A 24,369-nucleotide genomic window follows, 5' to 3' on the forward strand; every position below is an offset into this window, starting at 1 on the left:
ACAACGTGGGCGGTCGGCGGTGCGACCACCTCGATCCAGCACTTTGGGATGAGGCTGGGCTTCTGTCCTTTGCAGTAGGGAGTGCGCCGTGGCCAGCGAAACAGGCCGGCATGCGGCTGGCTATTAGAGGGGTCTTCTTTTTTCTCTCTCGATTGTTGGCGGTTCCTGTAATTCAGTCCATCCGAGCCAGGGCCTCACGCAGGATGACTGGTATCCCGCCAGCTTCAAACGCACCGGTCTGCGAACGAGCAGGCCGGCCGGTGACTGCTCAGGCACGCCCAGAAAATCTCTCACGGAAGGACTTTCGTCGCCGTCGAGCCGTGCCGCAGGTGTATGGTGGTTCATGTTGCTTCCCAGGCGTGGCCGCGAGCAATGTGGACAGGTCCCCCAGCACACCGTTACCCTCTATGCGGAAAGAGCTCATGGCCCTGCTCGATCGATGCGTGACCGAGTTGTTGCAGAATGGCACGCTAAAGGACCCATGGTTGGGAAGAGAGGGAATATGAGAAAAAGCAATTCCGAGCAAGGGAACCGTGGAGCAGGGGCTGAGAAAAGAAAGCGGATGGCAACACTAAGTGGAGACTATTTTTTTTTTTTTGGGGGGGGGGGGGGGGGGGGGGGGGGGGTTGAACCAAACGCGAACTTGGACTCGCCAGGGAAAAGAAACCATGGTGGATTTGCATCGTCCATCGCAAGGACAGGAAAGAAACCCCCCCAAAACTCGAAAAGCAGCGCAGGAGGGGTGAGGCGGTGGTTGTTGTCGGGAGTTTGCAATATGTGTGTGTATGTGAAGCCTGCTTTGGGGGTTCCCTAATCGTACGTTTGCACGGTGGGAAGGAGTGGAAGGTGTTTGAGCAGAGGGACAGAAAGGAAGTTCCATTAGAGGAAAAAAAAATAAGAAAAAAAGGTGAAGTGAATGAGTGGGCGGGGGATGGGATGGCGTTGATGTTTGCTCGAGGTCTTGGATCCAGCCATCGGAGATCCACTGTTTGTGTACTGCGTATGCTTCTGTGTGTCTGTTTCCTCTTACATGGAACCAGATGGGAACCCACAACGAGAGCAACCAGCACCTGACACAAGGAACGTCTTCCCGCCGTATCTCACTCATCAGGGTCACTCGACCCCGGATCGTGAGGTACCTTGCCTGCTTCAAGCACTCTTGGGTGGTACGTACACTTGTAATACCCGACGTGGGCCTGCGAGATACGATGCGATGCAGGAGCAAAGGCGCATGGGAGAAGGAGAGTGTGTGTGCGTGTGCGTGTGCGTGTGCGTGGAGGTGGATGCGGTGGATATGCTGTGTGTACTTTTGCTTCCCTCCCCTCTCTACTCATATTTCGACGCCGTTGGTTGTACCTCGCAATGTCACTCACCCCCGATGTATGTATTCCTTGCCCTGGCGCAAAAAGAAGCATGGAATCAGCTCCTTCTGTGCTTCGTCTTCATTGCCGCGGCCCCTCTCTCGCATCCCTCTCCCTTTTGTTTTTCTCCGGCGGATATTGCCTCGCAAGAATCAAAGCGACCGGCATGCGAAGCAGTCGCCATGGGTGTACCGGTATATCGAGCCGTCTTTCATGTCAGAAACGAGCTGAGGTGAGCCGAGCTGCGTGCCAGCTGCACCCCTTCCAGCCCAGGCGCCTGGCGCCTGGTCTGACCGTTTGTGCTGACAGGTGAAACGTCCCTTCGATGACAGAAAGAGGACCAGAATAACGATACATAGGCGAGGCGCAGTACGTATTGGGCAAGGAAGGGAGGGCCCCTCGGGGGTACGACGGGCTGAGGTAAGGTGTCGATGTTCAGCTCAAACCAATGAGCCCAAGCGGGTAACTCTTTGAGAGATCATGTATTACACAGCATGACGGAGCACGCGGTATCTTTCAGAGAAGTGACAGAACCAAAAAGGAACGCATCGATCAAGGCGACACAATTGGATGCGCGACGATGGGTTCATGTGCGAAGTGGGTATCAGATCTGGGAACATCTTAGCCTGGCACCAGGGGGGGGGGGGGGGGGGGGGGGGGGGGGGGGGGGGGGGGGGGGGGGGGGGGGCAGGTGGAATGGTAGGGGAGGGGAGGAGAAAGGGGTGGGCCAGAGATGCGCACCCGCGCATCATCAGCCCGCCATCGAGAGCGGTTGCAAGATCCATAGGGATGCTGGTTCAACCATCACAACCGCCCCCGGCGAGGAGGTGCGTTGGTGTGAGTGCGAATGTGACTGAGATTGGTTTGAAAATGGCGAGTTGTGAGCAAGAGGAGGAGACAAAAGGGCGTAGCAGTCGAGAGTTTGCGTGTGCTTGGGGTGTAGACGAAACCACCCAATCGGGCTGTCGCCGGCCGCAACCACGGTGAGTACGACAGCGCCAGCCGCGATAAAGTCCCCCCTTTCCTCCTCCCGGGGCCCCGGAAGGGCGTCCCTCAGCCCCCGTGTGGCCAATAGGGCCATCCGACGTTGACGAGGCTGGGATCGCAGTGCCTTGTTTGATTTGCTTTCCTCGTCCCAAACCCTATTTTGTCAATGTCCAGCTCGTCCGACGGCTCATAAGAAATGGTAACTCGAGATATTTCAATCAGGCTCAAACCGACCTGCCAATTTCTCCCCCGATCCGCCCCTCCTGAATAAGCGCATTGACTTCCCGGAAAGCAAACAATAACGACGATCGGTCTTCCGATGGTAAGGAAGCACATCCTGCCGCCGTCGCCATTTAGCATGTAGACAGAATTGGATAGTACCTTCTCGTCCTTGACGACGGGGACCGTCGCCTCAATCGCCCGGCACGCCGTAGTCCAAGGTAGTCTCGACTCTCGGACGCGGCGCTGGGTGCTGTCAGTCGCTCAAAGCAAGCATCTTCCTCGTTTCCCCATTGCCGTCTCAACTTTTCCGATCGCCATATGTCGCCTCTCATTGGATCTCTCCTCGCAGTAGTCCGAGTCCAGAAAGCGGCCCTAAGCCATCGCTATTACGTGCAGCGACGCCAACGACGTGCGAACCGGAGATGCTGTAAACTCAAAATGGTGCGCCGCTGCTAGTCCTGCGTCGCTATCTTGCTCGCATCGCAACTACGAATGTAACGACGTGCGCACGATATGAAGGGAAAAGGCAAACACACCCCAGCCTTGGGCAAGCGTCGTTCGCCTTTCGGCCTCTTCCCCCCCCTCCTTCATCCTGTCTGTCTGCCGAGTCAACGTGATGTTCGGGTTGCCAAGTATTGCACTTCCGCCATCAACGTTTCGTCATTCACCGCTGGAGCTGACTTGGTCTTCTGATCTCCTCTTCAAAAGCCTCTGCGCGCGAAAAGGAAAGTGCAGAAGAAGAAGAACGGCATCCGAGCATGGGGGCGGCGCCGTTTGAGCCTCCCACGTCGATTCGGGGAGAGAGGAGGCTACACCAGTTCTGCAGGGTTCGTTGGCCGCCGGCTGGACGTAGTCCAAGTACATAGTATGTAGGGATCCTTGGGCTCATGACATCGGTAGCAAGTCTGCAATGTACGTACAGGCACGCCCTCTCCGCCCTTACGTGCGTACCAGAGCTGTGGGAGGAACCTCGCGATCCTTCCATGCCTGGTGAACAATCACCACGGCTTTGCCGCAAAAGTCGCAGCCAGAAGAAATCCCCCGGGCGAATCCTGGGGCAGATCGAACAGAGCTCTGGAACATCCACTGGTCTGGGTTCTTCTTCTGCTCGCTCCCTGCCCGACCCCTGCTGCAGTAGCCTTTCGATCGACTGCCTACCAGGGGCCAATGAGCGGCCCAGGGGCATGGGGATCGGATTGGAAAAGGGGTGGGGGGGGGGGTTGATGGGTGTACGTTAGAGGAGGGATCGAACGGAATGGGGTACCGGTACCTACGTAGACGGGCATCATAGCGCTGGCCTCACTTTGCTTTCCACTGCTTCCGCGTTGCTTTGCCTTGTGTGCCCGTTCCAACAAAGAAGAACCGAACGGACTCAACCCCGGAAGCACCGCCGCCAGCCGCGAAGTTGCAACGTGCCTCAACAAGCCGGCCCTCGCCAAAAACTGCCGTGTACCGCCCTCAGACTCGGGCGCTGACTTGGGCTTAAGCTGGGTCAACTCTGTCTCACCTCGACAAGAAACAAAATGTGAAATAAGATAAAAAAAAATGAAATAAAAATCCCGACGACAAGGCATAGCGCGCCGTCTTACTCACACAAATCCCCGAATCCCCAAAAGCCAGGAAACACCTGCCAAGACTAAGAAACCATCCGGCGAGAAAGAAAAGAGAGACATAGTTGCGATGCATGTACACCCACTCCCTCACACACACACATACACACATACATACCTAGGTACGCTGGCTCCCGATGAACAATTCTTCAGCCATCACCCGAGGCCTGGCCCACCCCACCCTTCGAAGAGAGTCGTCCAGGATACGTTCCCCCATTGTCCATCCTTGCCAGGCAGGTCGATGTAGTAGTTAGTATACGGGATCCTGGTAACTTAGTTCACGCCACCATCGTCCATCGCTGAACTGCCACTGATACGCCTCCGGGGGTCTCTGCTAGTCCCGCACCAGAATGTGATATGTGCCGTCTGCACTGTACCGGCCTACCGACCTGCTTTTTTTTTTTGGTTTCTTTTGCTTGCTACTGTTGTTGCTGTTGGTGGCCTTCCGCCGGTTGTTCGCCGATTAATTATTATCAGATGGCACTGCCATATTTTCTTCTTGCACTAGTAACAAGAGCAGGGACTTGGAACATCCGCTCCCGCTTGAGCTCTACTCCCTCGCACTGCCTACCTGGTCCTTGCCAGATTTGCCCGCCCAACTAGCCCAGTGCTTTGTCCTCGTCGTGCAAGTTCAAAGGGAACACCAAAGTATAAGAGTCCACGGGTGCCGCCTTGAGCTTTGCCTCGTCCAGATCACCATCAACGCACATCAACAAGAGTCCAAAGCCTCGTTTGAAGCACCACGTTCGCACCCCAACTTGAAAAGCTCCGGAACCCCCCACCACAGCCACACAACTCGAGAACCGGATCTTCTAACTACCCAACAACCATCTTCACTCCTACATCCCGCCACCATGGTCTGCTCAACGCAATATCAGGTCGACAAGGCCGCTTCCCGAACCCAGCAGAAGCCATCGTCGTCGTCCAAGAGCGGTTTGAAACAGGTGAGTGTGCATGGCTGCACTCCACTTCCACACATGGCAAAAAAACCACCAAAAAAAACTAACCTTTGTGGCAGCATCTTCTCCCAGGCATTCGATGCCCTACGTGCCATGCCTCAGGTAAAGAGGTGTGGGTACTACCCGGAAAAGAGTGCGGCTACTGCGGCACCCCCTGCGGCTAAGCCAGTTCATGTGAGTTTCTTCAACTTCTTGCTACGGCATATTGGGTTGTGGCGGTGAGGCTGACTCCTTGAAGAGGCCCAAATTCCCCTGATCAGGAGTCATGTTGCTTGGACAGCGATACGAGAACGGGAACCACTAAAACTATAACGATACCCTGGGACAACGGCGAACGGCGACACACGAGAGCTAGAGAATGAGGGGTTGCGGGCAAGACAACAGAGGGTCTGCTCGACTAGGAGGATTCCATTTTCATTATTTTTTCCTTTGTGAGGGAATGGGGAAAAAGGGGGCAGATCAAAACAACTGGGTGGGCCAATCTGGGTACTGGCCCTGTAATGTTAACGAGCCATGTCTGTCCGATTTTCAGATCGGTTTGCGCAACTGGAGGGGTAGAATCGGGCGGGACGACAAACAGAAAACAACATGGCATACCACAACCGGCGCCTGGGACTTGAAGTTTGGGGAGGAGTTAGGAACTGTAATGATAGCCATCTGGTGATGGTTGCTTTCGGATTTACAGTATAGAGACGTACAACAACAAGAATAAGTTCCGTGTTCGCCCCGAAGGCCATTCGTCGCTTGTTTGACCCTTGGAGGCCGGTGGTCGACGTAGGTGTGCGGAGAAGGATACGACTGCGGTAACCCCCCATGTGCGCAGACTCCCCCCCTCCTCATCGATCTCGGAACCACTGATGGCGTGGATGCAGGCCAACAAGTGCATGGCGAACATTGGATCGGAGCACACCGCGCGGCTCCGATCGCGACACGGTCGGGAGGAGCACAGGAGGTGCTTTGCTCGGAGATAGGGCCGGAAGTGTTGGATTGGTTGCTGTCGAGCCCGCATCTGCGACGATTTGGCTGCAATGCCTGCTGCAGCTGCATGGGTGGAGGCCGACCCCCTGAAGGGTCTATCGGTCAAGATCGAGGTGGCATCGCGGTTAGGAAGGGGAAAGAGACGATGGGTGGAAAAGCAACGAGGTCTGTTGTATCCTGCCTAGTGCGGAGAGCGTGGTATCATGTGGTAGCCTCGACCCCGACTTGACTTTTGAATCTTGATGACATGGCGCCGGGCAGAAACCTGACAGTTGGCCGTGTCAATGGAATTTCCGGATTTGGCACAAAGTTGCGAGCTGCAGGCACTGCGGGACCTTGAATCATCACAAGTCGTTCCGCAGGGCGGCGCAGGTCCCGGGAACTACTATGAATTTGCATGCATCTGGTTATGGCTGTAGCGGCGACCGACGGACATGACGCCTTCAACAGGGAGGCGATCTCGGTACGGAGTATCGCGGCCGAAAACAGCGGTGGTGCACGGCAACCGTCGGCCTGTGTATGTCGAGATGTTTACAATCAGTCCAATCGGTCCCGGTTCTACGGTTCCACTGACAGCCACTGCTGGAGCTCGGAGCTGGGCCTGGCTCGTTACACCAAACGGTCTGCAGGGTACGTGAGGGAGTCGACGTCTTACGACGCTCCACTATGTAGGAAACGCCTGTGCAGAACGCGCGTGCGAAAGAGAGAGAGAGAGAGAGAGAGAGAGAGAGAGAGAGAGAGAGAGAGAGAGAGAGAGAGTGTGTGTGTGTGTGTGTGTGTGTGTGTGAGTGAGAGTGTGTGAGTGTGTGAGAGTGTGTGAGAGTGTGTGAGAGTCCAGCGGCTAATACACCCAGTGTGAAAGGACGAGGCTTGGCTTGTTCACCGTTAGTTTCGGAGGGATGTGGAAGACGTGGGCTGTGTGGTAGCCTGGCAGAAGGAACAGCGGGGAGCAAGTGTGGAAGGGCAGAGAGAAAAAGGAAAGGAAAAAGCAAAGTTTGATTGAAGCTGCCATGCGCAGAATTTGAGAATTGACAACTTCTGCGACCCATGGCATCTTTCATCAGCAAGCGCAGGTGATGCAGAAGGAAACTGCAGCCCGGGGGGGATGTCGAGCCCGCCGATTGGCCCAGGGCCGCGCGCTGCTCTCTACCTAAGCTACCACATGCTTCTTCTTCACCGTGTTCCTCCCATCTCAGCCCATGAAGCAAGCAAGCACTCACTCACTCATTCATCGCAAGCAGGTGCCCCATGGCCAAGGAGAGCCTTGCCCTCTTGGCATCCTCCTCTGCTGCGAACCCTCCCACGGGGTTTGGGGGGCCTAGCTTTGGCGAGTTAAGACACGTTCGTTCCATCTCTGAGACGAGGGCTGGCCTGCCAATGTCAAGCCCCTTGTGCGAGAAACCTGGGCTCCCCCCGGCTGAGCGTGCCTTGAAAGCGCTGCGCAGGTCAAGTCTTGAAGCGAGAAGTGAAATCCACAAACAGGTTGAAGCCTCGACCATACTGCACCTAGTGTAATGCAGGGCCCTGCCAATTACTTTAATTCAATCCCCTCTCACCCCGTTCGATGGAAACAGCGGCCGTACTGCCTGCCGGGCAGGTACCCTCGGGGGCACTGCCCAAACCAAACTTTATTGTTCGGATTGTTCGGTTTCGCCGCACAACATCGCGTGGCTGGACAGACGGGCCCTTTACGGGACCCGAGCGACACTCGCCCATCCGGGGTGAGAGACGTGAGTGACATCAAGCTGGCTCTTACAGTCAGTTGTGGAAAAGCGGTAGGTAGGCCTGCGAAAAGCAACTGGCGGTACCCGACGCCGGGGACGACTCCTGAGTCGTGGCGTCTGTTTACTCACTCGTCTCACCTTGCTTTTCGAGAGCCATGGCCACTTCAGCCCTGTCCGGCTTAATGCTAGATGCTGCAACTGAGGCTCAAGCAATCAACAGCATGTTTCAAGTCTCATCGAAATGCCTATCTTGGCACTGCAGCATGTCGCCCCTTGTCACTCGTGCTCAGCGTCGATGGCCTTCCGTCTTCCCTGGTCCGTTCCGGGATCTTGTCCGGCATCATCAAATCTTGGTTGATTACCAGCACACCGCGACGATCCAGATCAGATCGCAGGGCTGTGGCATACGATTGTCAACGTCGCTAGCTTTCTTCCCTCGAGGCATTCCTTCTTCCTGTCTCAACCGCCTCATGTTTGCCAATGCGGGTCGCGGGCTCCACTGAGGAGAAACAGTTGCGAGCCCGGCCGACATGACCTGGGGTTGCGACTCGAGGCATATACCGGTAGCTTCTATAGGGGGCTGCGCAAAGTGTTCAAGTTTAGACTCTGGATGCGTGCACACGCGCACCGCGTACCGTCAAGCCCTCTCTTCTCAGCATGAACCGGCACCTGCCAGCCAGCCAACCACGGCTGGGGGGAATCCAACGGCGCCGGTTTCCCATCGGGGAAGTCTTGACCTGTCTTGGTTTGGTGTCCCAAACAACCCCGCAAAAACACCCGGGGATAAGCGAGTGCCAGCTCGAAAAGGTAGGTACCTCGTCATACGCAACTCTGCGCGACAGTACCTTTGCTCAATCGCCAGGGTCCAATTGCCGTGCCCGCCGTTCACTGTTTCTTGCCCTGCCCACTCGCGGCTTGTCCCCCCCCCTAGAGTCCCGTCGAGCCCGACCGCGCGCTTCACGGTGTTGTCGTCCTAAACAAACCCCCCCGCCACTTCCCGGTGCCCAATGCCCCTGGTGCCGCTGTCATCGCAAGACCTGCGCCAAAGAGTTTCTACAGCCATCACCAATTCAACTCAATAACGCACATCGGCCCCGTCCCCCCTTCCTACATCCCGCCCGCCTGCCGCCGTATGTAACATGAACGGCATCGACATCCTTTGCGATGCCGCCGGCTCTGACATGCTTAACCCACTCTACTCCCCGCCGGACCTCCCGAAAGAGCCCGCCCAACCTCCACCTCAACACCTCGGGAAGCGCAAGCTGAGCACCTCCGAAGCCTCACCATCCGCGACACACGTCTGCCACATATGCAGGAGAGTCTACGAGCGAGCCGACCATCTGACACGGCACCTGCGTTCCCACGAGAACGCCCGCCCCTACCAATGCTCCCGATGTCCCAAACGCTTCAACCGGGCTGACCTCCTCACCCGCCACGAGACCACTCACGACCGCGACAACACAGGCAAGGGCAGGACCTTCATACGGAGAAGCGACCGCGCCGCCGAGGCATGCCTGAACTGTGCCGCTTCCAAGTCGAAATGCGAGGTAAACACCGCCTGGACCACGCCGTATCCTGATGACAATACTGACGCCCAACCCTAGGACGCCAAGCCGTGCTCTCGCTGTCGCTCCAAGAACCTGCCATGCGAAGTTCCCTCGAAGCGCACACATCCGAACCGATCATCCATCGACGGCATCTCAACGCCCTCTGAAACATCTACGATGCATCAGAGCCTCGACATGAACGGCGGCATGGGCTCCGGCTCGACGTACGCCGGCTCCAAGATGGCACTCATGCCCCCGCATCCCGACATGACCCACGAAATAGATGCATCCTCGTTCATGGGTGATGGCTTTCCGAACCCCGTCATCGACCTGATCATGGACGACATCAGCAACTTCAACCCGGTACACAACTACTTCCAGGACATGGACTTTTCCTCGTGGGACCTAAACTTCGACGCCATAACCATTCCGCAACCCGAGATGAACCAGACTCCCGAGTCCACCACGACGAGCCGGTCAAAGTCGAATACGCGGAACGCTTCGAAGGCACACGCCGCCTTCAAACGGTCGCCCTGGCTGTGGGAGCCAGGCCCGCAGGACTACGCTCTTCAGTACGCGTCTCCTCAAGACAAGGAGCGGCTCACCCTGGACGACGGCACCTTTACGAACTCCCCTGCTTTTGACAAACTTATCAGTACTCCGGGGACCAAGCTCAAAATGACCCCTTCGTCGAGAGACAGCATCCTGGCCATGGTGGTGGCTAGCACGGTGCAAAAGGGCGCACGTCCACGCACCCCGTCCTTCCCGTCTTTGGATCTCCTGAACTACCTCGTTCAGGCTCACTTTATTCATGACGAGCACCAGAGCGATAGCTGGATTCATCTGGCGACTTTTGATGCCACAAAGGCGATACCTGAGCTGGTCGCCGGCATCCTGTCGAGTGGTGCGACGTACATTTCCATCCCGGCGGTCTGGCAGTTCGGATTCTCACTCCACGAAGTTCTGCGACTCGGGCTGGCGGATTTGGTACGTGATCTTGGGCTTGCTTTCAGCTTCGGCCAACAGCAAGGCAATTGATTCCTGATACGTGGAGAGAGAGAGTTGCTGATACAGCGCGCAGTTCGAAGGTTCGAATACCTTCACAAGAGACCTCGAAGCGCTCCAGGCCTTCATGCTCAATCTGGACATAGGTATCTGGAGCGGGTTCAAGAGGAAAATGGAGATAGCAGAAAGCTTCTTGCAACCTCCCATGACCATGCTCAGGCGCGCAGGGAACTTCTCGGCCCCACCAGACTCACCAGCAATGATTCCGACGCTCGCAGACCCTCCCGACGTGCTGGACTCCAAGTGGCGCAAGTTTGCCAAACGCGAATCCTACAAACGGCTTGTTCTGCACATCTTCTTCCACGACATACAAACATCCATTGGGTTTTGCAAGAATCCGTTGATGTCGTACACCGAGCTCAATTTCAGCCTTCCGGCCTCCCGTGATCTGTGGCGAGCCCGATCTGCGGAGCAATGGAGAAGCCTGTACCTGGCGAAAATCAATGCTGCACCTGACCGCGTTATCCCTCGGGTGTCGGAGATCATGCACTGCACCGAAATTCTTGACGAGTTTGAGCAGCTGGTCGACACGGAACTCTGCTACATGGCCCTCCTGCATGGATACTGGGGCCAGATATCGGCATATCGCGAGGCAATCAAATTCTACGCGGACGGGATCTCGAACAGGAGAAACGCAACCCACCGCCTCTGGCTCAAAACACAGTATCAAGAGCTGTACCGTGATCTCAATGACTTTTCGACCATGATTCTCACATCCAAACGACCGACGGCGCAGCTTGCTGTTATGTCGGAGGTGCTCATGATGCTCCTCCACGTCTCCTCTGACGTCCTGCACACATTTGCGGGCAAGGCGGGCGAAGACGAGGCTCGCAGGGTTTCCAGCAGCCTGGAAGAAAGCTGGGTGAAAACATCCGAAGCCCGCTACGCCATCTGGCATGCTGGCCAGATCATTCACCACGCGCGACAGCTCCCGCCTGCCTCTCTGCGCGAGTTCAACGCCATCGCAGTATACTATGCCTCTCTCACTCTCTGGGCATACGGATTGCTCTCCTGCTCGTCACCCAGACAAGGCTCGGATCAGGAGACGGGCAACGGCACTGGTGGCAAGCCCAATTCTGCATACATCCTCATGGACTCGGAAGAGAACCGCGAGACGAGGGCGTTCTTGCAGCTCGACCGCGGCTTGCCTGGCCTGACACTCAACGGGAACCCGGCCGATGGCGTTGAGTCGCTGTCGAATCCGAGCGTGGCGCTGTCCGTTGCGAGGGACATCTTGCGGCACAACTTCCCTGTTGTCTCGGAGCCGCTGCCGCCCCTAGTTGAGAGCCTGAGGAGTCTTCTACAAGACTTGGGCTCTGGGGCGGCGGGGAGGCCGTCTCGGGCGGCGAGCGAAGACTACTCCCATACCTGACTGCATTGTTCACGTCTGGGTTCTCGTTTCTGTATTGTAATGTACATATTATCGGTCGGGTTCGCGAAAGGGATGGCCATGAGGAGCATGTAACTGCGACCCACAATGCGGGTCAGGAGTCTTACGAACCTATGTGTCAAGGCACAAGTGGGCATGATAACAACGCAGTGATTTTGTCTTGTTTTTTCCAGCTACAATGATGTTGGATCGGCTCGTTACCATTCGTCTGTCGGGAAAAACTAGTCAATAAGGAGCCACTGACGTGGAAGAATCTGGGCCTGGATTGGAGGCCCATGAGAAACGGGCTGTCGCTCTCGAGAGGAAAGTCCATTCTGTAGACTGGGTTGGACGATGCCCCGAACGGGTCTTTTCCTACAGGTAGACAGACAGAGATCATCCCCAGCACTAGCCTCACTCACCCTTGGCCTTGCGACGATTCGCGAGAGCATTGCTAAGCTATATACGTAGATGACTTTCTGGCTTATTCTCGCGTCAACATGGAGAGCAGATGTACTGTTCGTCTCCAGGGAAGAGAAGCTGACGATGATGGCCTGAGGGTGGTCCTTGGCAGCACTGGCCGCCATGACATCCGAGTCGCCCAAGGTACCTCGTTACAAGACGGGGTGCTCTGCTTTGCCTCGTTCTTTTCGGAGACTTTGGAGTCGTGTCATTGACAAACCGACATCGAGGGGCTGGACGGGATTGAGTTTGTCGATTGCGGGCGACATTTCCGAGCCATGACCTTCCTGGACCCCATACCAGAACTTAACTGCGCCAGGGCAAAAGGAAAAGCGAGGCGGATGTCGTTCGTTGAATGATGATTCGCGCCTGGTCTCTTCCCGATGGCTTTCGTCCCGACAGCCATGCTACGTATACATAATAGCATTCGTACAACGGCGCCCGTCGCGCTGTTGTTGATGTTGCTGTTGAGTTTGTGTTTGGCGGGTGGAGTGGGTGGCATCGAACCAAGTAGTCGGCATCAGAGCCAATTTCACAGGCATTGACAGGGCGATAAGAACCACACTTGGGCGCCCAGCGCAGAATTCTGCGGTGGCAGGATGCCCGCGGACCAGAGCTCGTTTTTTGCTGTTTCCAATGCCCCCTTTTCCCATCGTCAACCAATTCACAGCTACCACGTAGATGATGGCCCCGACGGATGACCCGCCTCGATGCCGATCTCCGCTATAAAATCGCCGAAACCAACAACCCCTGTCAGTGGGGTCATCGATGCCGCCCAGGACCCCCGGACTTATGCGGGGGGGGCACTGCTGGAGGTGCGCTTGGCCGCCTGGAACCGCCTCCGAAGGAAATCATCACAGATCCGGGCCGCGGCTCCCATCGCCCACCACCACCGCCACCACCACCCACGCCTTCATTTGCTCGCCTTTCTCCCTCACCCTCACCCTCATCTCACCGACTCCCAATCCCCATCGCTCTCTCACACACTCACGCACGCACGGCATCGCTCGGGCCAATCTCATACCACAGCTCTTCTTCTCTCATTTCCCTCGACCCTTCAACCCTCATCCCATGACGCGCATCTCCTCACGAGACCAGGAAGTCTAAAGCCCAATCCCGTCCATTTGATACAGTTAACCTGAATCGCTCCTGTTTCTCCTTTCGACTCCCTCGACCGCCTTACCTCACGCACCACGCACGCACTTTCCTCCCAACCTTCCCCTCATATACCCGCACTCTCTCTCAACCTTCTCCATCCTTTACATCAACCGTCCATCAACATCTTCATCCTCATCACCAGTTATACCCAGAGATACCCCATACAATATACCCATTCCCGCCCTCCCTTTATTTTATTTTATACCCCACGCTACATAATCACCGTCCGAAACCATGGAGGCCATACGCCAGAGAATCCAGATCCCCGACTCGATCAAGCAGCTCCCAGACCAGCTCAAGCCAAAGTCGCCCAAGGCCCTCGACAAGGGCGCCGACTCCATCCCCACCTCCCTCACGCCCACGCCCGTGTCGCCCCCCCTCGCCACGCCGTCCCACGGCGACCTCGGCGCCGTGCTGACTATTGCCTGCGCGACGCCCATCGCCGTGAAGCCCACGACGGTCCTCGCCACCGTCCTCAACCCGGCCACCTACCCGACCTGGAACACGTTTGTGCCGCGCGCCACCATCTCACGCCCCTCGGGCCTCGCCGTCCCGCCCATGCTCGCGGGCGAGACCTCCATCGCCAAGCTCCAGCCGGGCGAGCTCCTCCTCGAGGGCACCCACGTCACCTTTGAGGTGCACATGACGCTCGACCCGGCCAAGACGACGACCAAGCAGGCGCTCGTCGTCACCAAGCTCGAGGAGTTCACGCGCGCCGCCGCCTCGGCCAACGGCGAGGCCCACCGCGGCCGCAAGGGCTACCGCGTCTGCTGGAAGACGGGCGGCCTCGTGCCGCCCTTTGTCCTCAAGTCGGAGCGCGTCCAGGAGTTCCTCGAGACCGAGGACGGCAACGGCACCGAGTACCGCTGCTGGGAGACCTTTTACGGCCCGCTCGCCCAGGTCCTGCGCTTCACCATGGTCAGCCAGCTCGAGACGGGCTTCGCCGCCTGGATGGACGGCCTCAAGAACCACCTCGAGGGGAGGACCGCCCCGGATCCCGCCGCTGCTGCTGCCGCCGCCGCTGCTGTAGCCGCCCCGGCCACCACCCCGGCGGCCACTCCGGCCCCCGCGCCTGCCGTCGCTGCCGCCTCGTGATCCACGCGCGCGCGCGCGTGTGCTGGCCGGGCCTTTGTGCGTGTGTGTGTGTGTGTGTGTGTGTGTGTGTGTTCTCACATGTGTCTGTATTGTCTTTTCTTTTGTTTTTCAAAGGGTTGTCATTTGCACACACGAAAATGAAAGTGGTCAAAAACAAAAACGAGAGAAAAAGTCTGCAACGAGGGCCGGGCGGGAGGGAGACGGAAGGATGGTCGCGTTTCCTTAGGAGGGGGAAGGGTTCTATGTATGCAAAGTAGCTTGATACCTGTCCATAACCGGCAACAAGGAGTATTTGACATTTCGCCCGCCGGTAGAAAAAAAAACCCCCATACGACTGAGAGAGACAGCGAGACAGAGAGGACACAAGAAGAATTCCCAAAAGGGGCGGGGGTGGCCGTGCCGCACAGCCCGCCCCGGTCTGCCCCAAACGCTTCGTCAAACCGTCCCCGCCCATCGTGGAACCCCACCCCGCGCGCAGAGAATTGCCTTTTCCCCCTCCCCCCTTCCCTTTTCCCAAAAACATCGGACGACGGAATCTCCCGCGCTCATAGCTGGTTGACGATCTGGGGCTCAAAGTAGACGGACATGACGCCGCCCACGGTGAGCTTCTCCTTGACAAAGGCCTTGAGGGCGCCGTGGGCGGCGCACTCGTCGTCGTAGTACTTCATGTCATCGAGCGAGGCGAACTCGGTCTTTGCGACGACGGTGAAGCCCTGGGTGCGCGGGTCGTCGGCGGCGGGGCCGACGACCATGGAGAGGATGTAGGGCTTTCCGTCCTGCGGGGCGCGGTGGTCAGCTTTCGTCGTGTTTTGGGGGTTGTCAATTGCAATGTGTTTTGCATCAGCGATCCAGCGGGGGGTGGTTGATGGCGACGGTGGGGCCGGACCCGGGGACTCGGGAACCCGAGAGACGGACGCTCTGGGCCGGGCGTCGAATCCCTCGGGCCTAACTCCTCCACCCGCCCAGGCAAGTGCCAATGTATAAAGGGAACGGTCGCCACGGGGACGTACCTTCTTCTGCGAGCTTCCGAGGACCTTGTACTGCTCAATCAGCTGCTGCTTCTGCCCCTCGTCGGCAATCTTGAACATGGTGACGCGGTGGATCCGGCCCGCCATTTCGTCAATGTATCTCTGGACGCCCAGTTCCTTTCCTACGAACAGGACCTCGCGTCGTCGGGGGGTGCCGTCCGTGAACGTCCGGCGGTGGCGGTGGCGGTGGCGGTCGGGGGGCCGAGGGGCGCGGGTCGTTGCCGATGAGCGCGGGGAGCCGAGGCCGGAGGATGGGGATAGCGGGGTGACGAGGCGGTGGAGGTGGTGGTGGTGGTGGTGGTTTCGAAGTCGAAGGAGGGGCAGTAGCGGGAGGGTAGTCGAGGACAGCAGCGGGGGTTCGGGGGCATAAGTAGTCGGTTTCTTGGGAGGACAGCAGACGAGGAGAGCAGAAGCAGGAGAAGGGGGAAAAAGAAACGACGGAGCGGTGGGAGCTAGCGGGGAGTTTATGTTCGGATACTCCAATCGGGGGGGGGGTGCATTTGTCTCGCGCGCTCGTTCTTCGAAATCAGTAAGCTGGCGGCCGTGTGTACTGTCTTGCCATGCGGGCGGTCGGCTGGAGACGGAGCGTGCAGGGCGGGAGCTCTGGCTTTCCGCTGTGTTGCTGCTGCTGCACTCGGATGGGGGCGGTATCTGGGCTTCCTGCAGGAGCTCCGCCAGGTGCCTTGGCGAGGGTACCTGGACAGAAACAGACGCCCCTTCCCCCGATCTCACTTACACAACCGCGGGCTCCACTTCGGCCTCCACCTCCAGTGGCACTTGGCCCCCCCCTTCGTGTTTCTTTCCTCGACGGGGCGGTTTGGGGAAACGACGACGACGACGACGACGACGACGACCGCGGACTCACATGACGCCCTTCTCGTCCTTTCCCTCTGTCTTTACGGGACTGAGAACGGAGAGCCTCGCATACCCACGCCTGCCCGGAACGAAGAATACCTGGCCCCGGAATCTCTTGCACCTCACAATGGGCAGGAACAGGGCCGCGGACCCCCGAAACCCCTCTGTCCCCCCAAACCCCCTAGCCCCGCCGGGCCGTGGGAGGGCCATCGTCCGAAGCTTGTCAGCGCTCGAGGCGGCCACCTAGCTTGGCTTCATACATATCAAAGCCGCCGTGCAGCGCGCGGCAGGAACCCCCCGAACCACATCTCAGCAAGCCCCGTTGCCCGCAGGCCTGGCGCGCGTTTTCTTCTTCTTTTTCTTTGAGACGGTCTCTCATCTCACATGCCAGCATTGTCCCCCACCAATGCCTCCCCCCCTCCCAGGCCCGGACAGTTGCTACCAGGACAGCCAGAAAGCTCTGCACAAAGCCTGACGTCTAGCGAGTTAGTTGTGCGTCCTCGAACACAGCTTCCCCTCAAGCAAGCCCGAGTCAGCCCGCCGCCTTCCTTCTCCCTCTCTCACCACGCGGTTTTCCACCCACGACATTCTCTATCCTCATCTTGTTCCCACCCCAAAATCGCCAATGCCAGAGTGCCCGCCGCAGTCGTCTAGATACCAAAGACCGGACGTGAAAACTAACAAGACGAGCCTGGGTAAACGAAAAACCACAGGCAGGCACCGCCCCGGACTTGTTCCCATCGGCCCTCTCCCCTCCCCCCGCAGCCAGCCCCGCGGCGCCCACGGTGGGGCCGTGGCTCTCAAGGCTTCTAGTGTGCGGATGTAGCGTGCCTCTCACCCTTCTGCGCGCCCTTCCTGTACCGTACCTATCCCCCTTCCCCCTCCATCACCCCTCGTCCCCCACACACACACACACACACACACACACACACACACACACACACACACACACACACACCAAAAGAAATGTCCAACCAATCACCAATTTCTCCGTCTCGTCTCACACTCTATAGGACTCTCGTCTGGATCCTGGGCGCGCGGGAGCCAGCTCTTGTGTACAACCTCACCTGATGAGCGTGGCCGCAACCGCTCCTCCTCTTCGCCAGAATCAAGACACTTACACCACTCCCTCACAGGATGGTGGAATGCTCGACGAAACAAGCCTTGAGAAACATCACGGCTTGCAGCCTGCCAAGTCCACAACCGCCAATATTGGCCGCCGCGCCCACCACCAACAACAACCCCTGAGTAGCACCGGCCGAGCCCCCGGTGGCTTACACCACTCGCAGCAGGACAAGACATTCAAAAGGTCCAGACACACACACCACATCACCCACAAGTGCAAGGTCCCGAGGCACGGAGAGCTTCAGGTTAGGCCGTCTGGTATTATTCCGTCCCTTCATCGAGGTCGTCTCCCCCATCTCCACGCCGCAATGGCCGGCGGGCGTCTCCGTCTACGACTGAGTTGGCAAAGATTTGCCCTTCTAAGTGATATCATCCTCCTCCCGCCTGCTCCAACATCAAGAGCGATGGCCGACCTCTCACCGCCTACCGTCCTTTCGACGCCAAGCCTCTCCTGCGTGTGACATCCAAACGTCTGGAGTCTTCCTGTAGGCCGCCGGCCAAGCCCAGGTCTGGTATCTTTGTTCCTCCTCCCAACGGGCAATCATCCCATGACAAACGGTGTGGCCGAGCCAATGCCCGGAAGCAGTTCCTGTCCCCGAGCCCAGTCCCGCTGGGGTTCCCTTTACCTAAACGCCAAATCCGTCCTTGCATCATCACCAGCCCTTGGTGATCCAGGTGACCGATCCTGTTCCCCCGCCCTTCCACCAGCTTGTCGGCAAACGCTTCCATCGTCACGGCATAGGCGAGCCGGGTGAGAGACCCTCCATCCGCCGGACGACCACTTGCATCTTCTCAATCAGCTCCGGCATCCGATACGGCTTGACGAGCACGTCGTCGCACCCCGCGTTCTTGGCGTCTTGCATCTGTTCTGGCCTCGCGTTGGCGCTGACGGCGATGATGGGGATTCTCCCACCACTGGCGCAAAACACCCTCCCCTCGCGCTCCAGCTCGCGGATCCGTCGTGTGCACGTCAGACCGTCCTGCACCGGCATCTCAATGTCCATGAGGATCAGGTTGATGGCCAGGGGAGGCGCCTCAGCGCCCGAGGTATTGTGGCTAAAGTACTCCTGCTCCCCCTGGTGTTGCAGGGCCATGGACTGCATCAGTATCTCCAACGCCTCGATCCCGTGGTTGGCCACGTCGACGGTGAACCCCCTATCCTGCAGACCCCGGCGGGTGATTTGCTGGTTAATCAGGTTATCCTCCACGATTAGGATACCATCGAGCCGGGGGTCGTGGCTCGGGCGTTTTCGCCGCGAGCCAGGTGTTCTTTGATCGTTCGTGGGGGCTCTGACCCGGGGGACGGTGAGTGGGGTGCTGGCTGCAGTGGCCAGAGTCGCCATCCTGACAGCCGCGGCCGCAGACTCGGCTTCCTTCCGTGACGCTTCGGTCGGCACGTATGCCTCGATGAAGAAGGCGAATGTGGAACCCACCCCTGGTAAGCTGGACACGCCGATGGCCCCCTTCTGCAGCTCCGTCAAGCGCCGCGAAATGAACAGCCCGAGTCCTGACCCGCCATACTTGACATGCGTCCGCGAGCTCGCCTGCACAAATCGGTTGAAGAGGTTGGACTTCTCGTCTTCGGACAGACCCTGGCCGGTGTCCTTGACCTCGAACATGATGTACACCGGGTCTCTGCGACCATCGAGGGCAGGCTGTTCATACTCCAGCTCCTCCTTGCAGGATCGGGGGATGAACGTTACCGGGGACGTCTCGTCGGTCGGCCGTTCCCGGGACGCTTTCATGCAGACCGAGACGTTCCGGATTGAGCCGGATTTCGTGAACTTGAGAGCGTTGGTGAGCAGGTTGATGAGCACCTGCTTGACGCGAGACGGATCGAGGTCGAGATAGACGTGGCCCAACTCCTTGTAGGACTTGTCGACAGTCATCTTCAGGTCAATATCCACACGGCGCGCCTCGACGTCGAACATCTTGATGGCCTCTTCTCCAATCTGCACCGGGTTGACTGTGCAGGGAGTGACGGCCAGGAGCTTCGAGTCCAACTTGGACATGGTCAGGATGTCGTCCACGATCCGCTTCTGATGCTGCGCACAGGCAACAATGGTCTCGGCGTTCTCGATGCTGTCCGAGAGGAGCTGCTTCACATCAAAGTGCTTGTCGCTGCTCTCGTCGGGCGTTTTGTGGACCATCGGACTGAGCGGCCGGTTGACGAGCTCCTCGCATCTCGCAAGAGAGGCAATGATGGCGTCGGAGCAATGGACGATGGCGCTGAGCGGGTTTCGCATCTCGTGGGACGTCATGTCGATGAAGTTGTCCTGCTGCCGCTTCGAGTCAATCGCTTCCTCGGTTCGCTGGGTCTCCAATTCGAGCTGCCACTTCTGTAACGAGACGTCGCTGACACATCCAGTGAATGATTGAACAATGCCATCCGAATTGCACACCGGCATCAATGTGGCGTTTACCCATCGCGGCGCTGTGATCTGGTTCCCCCCCGCGTCTTCGGCCGTCCAGGTGGTTTTCAGACGGATCTCGGCCGTCTGGGGCTTCTTCTCAGACACGAGCCGGGTGACGCTCTCGCTTAGATTTGGTAGGTCGTCTTGGACGACCGACACCTCCCACGGCCGCACCTCATGCTCCATGGGATCCACCTTGCTTATGCCGCACAGTTCGAAGAAGACGTTGTTTGCGCCCAGAAGACGTCCTCCGGTATCCATGTCGAACATTCCGACGGTGGCAAGCTCGGCCATTCTCTTCAGGTTCTCCGCTTGTTGGGCTCGTCGGGTCGCTTCGTCGGCTGTCCGCTTGTGGGCAGTGACATCCGTAAGACAGGTAAAGGTTCGGATGATGGTTCCGTCCGTAGCTCGTTCCGCCTTGGCCTGGGCCATGACGTATCTCTCCATCTTGTCGTCCAGGTCGCTATACAAGTCGGCTTTGAAAGGGGATCTCCGTGTTAACATGTTATTCGTGTGTTCGGTCCCTCGCACACGGAACTCGAATTCGACCTCATCTTTTGTTTGCAGCTCTTTGTACGCCTCACGAATCTTCGCTCGGTCCTCTTCCAACACGCAGGAGAAAGAACCTCCGTCCTTCGCCGTCGAATCGGGGTATCCTGTTATGCGGTACCAAAGGCCGTTCGCAAAGGTGATGTTTCCTTGGTGGTCACCAATCGAGAAGCCGTTGGGGATGAAGTCGGAAACTGTCTGGAATAGCCGTGTGTACTCCGTTGCCTCCTTTGTCTGATACGCCAGCTTCTCTTTCAACATGGCCTGGTCGTAAGCAGCTTGTTCCGCAGCATTTCTTCCGCGGCGCCTTTCCTCCTCCAGCAAGACCGTACATGCCAGCGAGGTTGCAAGCTTCTGTGCAAGAAGCTGTATGTAGAGTGTATAGGCATCATCATAAGGCCGTCGGGGGTTGAGGCCCAGCACCAAAAGCCCCATGACCTCCTCCTCCTTGGTGGGCCGGATAGGCAGGACGATGGCGGCCTTGCAAGGGTCGCCGAAACCACGCCACTGCAAGCCGGTCAGCAGTTCTATCGGTAAACTGCCGTCGGATGTGCTGATTATCAAAGGTTCCTCGTTGCGTAGTGCAGCTCGGAACTGCGGCGCCAGACCTGCGTCGGTTTCTTTTAGTCGAAGGGTTTGAGGCATGATTGGGTGATCTGCCGGGACCCCGAGAGCGCCCTCCAGACGGCAAACGTAATTACACTCGTGTCGTGGCTCGCTTCCGGAATCTGGCGAGCCATCGCACCCGATCGAGTACAGCATGGCGAGCGGTATATCGTACGCAGGATCGCATTCCGAAAGCTCTTCAATCAGCTTGCTCCAGTACGACTTGACGTCCTTGGCAGTACCCAACTCCTCGCCCATGTCCACCAACATCTGGATCCGTCGGCGGAAAAGGTGGTACAGAGTCGTGTCTGATATCAGGTGGATGAAGCCGAGGCACTCGTCGTTGTGCATAACGGGAACAATGGACCATTTCAGGTACGTCTCCAGGGGCGGACCGTCGCGCTGTTCAACGAAAAATCGAAACACCTCCTCGTTGTTCGCCCGCCGACCCTGCCCAGGGTTCTCCATCATATCTCTGAGTTGGTCTGCGATCTCAGGGAACACCTCGGTCACGGAGCGGCCCATCAGGTCGGGGTGCCGAGCTCCAATCATCTCTCCATACGCCTCGTTGTAGACTGTGGTGAACTTGTCGCCCCAGTAGATGGCTGTGGGCTGAGAGTTACACAAGATCTGGCTGTACGAGTGTTGAAGCAGTGACGGCCATCGGTCCATAGGCCCGAGGGGCGTTGCATCCCAGTCGACACTATCGACCATGTCGAGGAAAGGCTCCTGGTCCGGCATGAACTCTGGCAGAACCAAGGGCGGCTCAGTAGTGGCTCGAACGATTCGGGGGTGAGACAGGATATCCTCTTCGGAGGGGTCTGGCGAGGATGCGGATGGGACAGTAAAAGTCTGCGAGTGCAGTATCCCGCTACTAGGTTCTCTTCCTCCCGACGTGTCGAGGCGTACCTTCCTAGGCGGCTCTGGCGAGGTGGGGAAGTCGTTGGAACTCACAACCACCCACTTGGAAAGCACGGGGTTCCGAGTCCAAAAGTGGTTGTTGTACAGGAAAGACTGCGACGGGTTGACGTCCTGGGCGGTGATCCAGTCCCAGAACCTCGTGTGATCGCGGCTTGAGATGGACGCGAGTACCTCGTAGAGGGCTGGTTTGCTGGCGAGCGCCGGGTTGCTGTAGACGACCTCCGCGTCGGCAGAGTCCTTGAGCAAGGCTGGGACCGCCACGACGAAGCTCGGTCGCGGGTCGGACTCGAGCAGGTCGACGACGCCCACACCGAGGAGCGGGGGGGATGCATGGCGGCGGGCAGGGTGCGAGTCGTCCACTCAGCCAAGGGATCGGCAGGTCTTGTTGTCAGTATCTGTGTCTTCTCTCATCATCAACCAATGGCCGTTTGGGAATAGGATCAGGATCCTGCAGTCAGACCAGGCGCGACACCTGGGCGCTGTGCTCTTCCTGTGGTTTCCTCCTTGAGAAATCAAAAAGGAGCTGGGGGAATCAGGTCGGACCCGCCGAAGAAGGTAACCTTTGAGTCAACAGGCGCGCGTGCTGACCAAGGGCAAAGCAAGGTGAGAGTGATGCTTGGGGGGGTTGCGATGCAGCAGAAGTAGATGCGGAAGGAGGGGCGCAAGGTGAGTGGCCGAGAGAGAGAAAAAGCGTCGGAAGCGAGCCGGGGGGGCCAACGTGCACAAGAGTGGTCCCAAGTGGATGAGGTGGACGAGGGTGGTTGAGCTCGGAAGTTGCGATTCTTCTTTGCCGGGTGGCATGGGCGCACGCGGCGGCACACCTGGTCTGTTGTGACCAGACCGAGAGAGAGTTTAACGGGCGGGTCAGGCTTGGTGGGCTTTCGGTAGTGCTCCCAATCAAGCTTGTCAAGCGGAGAAGCAGGACACGGTATGTCTGCTGTGAATGCGTTGCGCGGTTGGTGGTTGTGGAAATCTGCACCGGGTGGATATCTCGCATCGGACCTTGGCCGATTTTCGGATCGCGGCAGGCGAGTTGGTTGTGCAAAAAGCTATGCGGACGCGATATGCCTATCTTGGCTTGCGTGTGGTGTCGTGTAGCTGCAGGACGACGAACAACAGCGCCTGGAGGGGCAGAAAAGAAGATGAGATGGCAAGACGGTTTGGGAGAATAGACCAAGGGGAAATGAATATCACTGGTGGAGAGAAACCGGTCCTCGGGGGACGTAGACGGGCACGGAGACGGGGTTAGCTTTTGGGGGCTGAAGGTCGGACGTCGCAATGTGGCTTGTTACGCAGATGGCGGTCTCGTCAGAAATAACCTCCTGGTCTTTGATGCCACCTAATCGCCGATCCCCTTAGTCTTCGAGAAAGACAGAAGAAATAAATCTAGGCGAGTTCTGACCCTGGATTTGGTGTAGGGGACTCTGGTTGTCGTTGGAACGGCAAGGCGAGGAGGGTAACAGTGGGTGTGGTAGGCAAGAGAGACGGAGTGCCCTTCCGGGAAGGTTAGTTCAGGCCGGTATGCTAAGGTTGGGAGATCAGCAATCAGACTGGGCACTGGGCACTGGGCAGACAAGGTACGGGGGGAGTCGGGAAGCAGTCCGATGACGATAGCCGCTATGGGATCGTGACCCCGTTACAACGAGCACGCGCGTTGGTGAAGGCTGGAAAAAGGGGGTGTTCCAGGATGAGGGGAAGCTGTGAGTTCTCGACGGGAGAGAATAAGCGACGGGCCTCAGAGACAATGATTTACGATTGATTAGTGCTTCCATGCCATCCATCCCCTCCCAGCCGTGCGTCTCAGCCCTCGCCCTCATAGACAGGCACCGTCCCCCCTGACTACGACCACGCCGTACTCGCTGCTTCGACTCGGTAACGCAGAGCGAAGATCGTGATCGAGTGGATCAAAGCCACAAGCGCAGAGCCCAGGGCCAGGGCGTGGGCGGTGAAGAAGGGTCGTCTTCCCGGATCGTCGTGCAAGCGTGCGTAGCATGTGGCTGATACTGAGGTGGACGGACGTCTCGATACTGGGCGAGATCAGATCAGGCGGGAATTCGGACCCAAAGACAGCTTTGGCAGAGATCAACAAGATGGTACCCGTCTAAGCGTGGGACCCGGCCCCCAAACCTATTGATTGGAGTCAGAGAGGTCGACGACCTCTTTTGAGCTTGTCAGTCTCGAGGTATCGCGCGCTGCGGAGGAAAAATGCTGTAAACCAGCCGGCCACGAGAACCGGGGGCAGGCAAAAAGTGGGATTCGCAAAAAGAGGAAAGCACACCGGCCGCTGTTTCCACAACGGAATCTATGGCGCACTGGCCAATCACGAGCGGCCAG

The 24,369-nt window shown here is 58.0% G+C and overlaps 5 protein-coding genes across 5 annotated transcripts; 3 read left to right on the forward strand and 2 right to left on the reverse strand.

Moving 5' to 3' along the window:
• Positions 1–5,034: 5,034 nt before the first annotated feature.
• ColSpa_10936 (uncharacterized protein) lies at positions 5,035–5,443 on the forward strand (the record flags this gene model as incomplete). The annotated part of the gene is made up of 3 exons (XM_049277148.1): positions 5,035–5,124; positions 5,212–5,313; positions 5,420–5,443. 3 exons carry the CDS (start codon positions 5,035–5,037, stop codon positions 5,441–5,443), a joined length of 216 nt encoding a protein of 71 aa, XP_049133105.1.
• A 3,537-nt stretch (positions 5,444–8,980) lies between these two features.
• ColSpa_10937 (nicotinate catabolism cluster-specific transcription factor) lies at positions 8,981–11,825 on the forward strand (the record flags this gene model as incomplete). The annotated part of the gene is made up of 3 exons (XM_049277149.1): positions 8,981–9,388; positions 9,446–10,375; positions 10,470–11,825. The coding sequence occupies 3 exons, from the start codon at positions 8,981–8,983 to the stop codon at positions 11,823–11,825; spliced, it is 2,694 nt and encodes an 897-aa protein (XP_049133106.1).
• A 1,851-nt stretch (positions 11,826–13,676) lies between these two features.
• On the forward strand, positions 13,677–14,537 carry ColSpa_10938 (uncharacterized protein; the record flags this gene model as incomplete). The annotated part of the gene is made up of 1 exon (XM_049277150.1): positions 13,677–14,537. The coding sequence occupies one exon, from the start codon at positions 13,677–13,679 to the stop codon at positions 14,535–14,537; it is 861 nt and encodes a 286-aa protein (XP_049133107.1).
• A 545-nt stretch (positions 14,538–15,082) lies between these two features.
• Positions 15,083–15,652, reverse strand: ColSpa_10939 (uncharacterized protein; the record flags this gene model as incomplete). Its single annotated transcript, XM_049277151.1, has 1 exon — positions 15,083–15,652. One exon carries the CDS (start codon positions 15,650–15,652, stop codon positions 15,083–15,085), a length of 570 nt encoding a protein of 189 aa, XP_049133108.1.
• A 2,624-nt stretch (positions 15,653–18,276) lies between these two features.
• On the reverse strand, positions 18,277–22,367 carry ColSpa_10940 (two-component system protein B; the record flags this gene model as incomplete). Its single annotated transcript, XM_049277152.1, has 2 exons — positions 18,277–22,283; positions 22,322–22,367. The coding sequence occupies 2 exons, from the start codon at positions 22,365–22,367 to the stop codon at positions 18,277–18,279; spliced, it is 4,053 nt and encodes a 1,350-aa protein (XP_049133109.1).
• Positions 22,368–24,369: the final 2,002 nt, after the last annotated feature.

Source organism: Colletotrichum spaethianum (genome assembly GCF_022836535.1).
Source record: "Colletotrichum spaethianum MAFF 239500 DNA, contig40, whole genome shotgun sequence".
NCBI classification, from domain to species: domain Eukaryota; kingdom Fungi; phylum Ascomycota; class Sordariomycetes; order Glomerellales; family Glomerellaceae; genus Colletotrichum; species Colletotrichum spaethianum.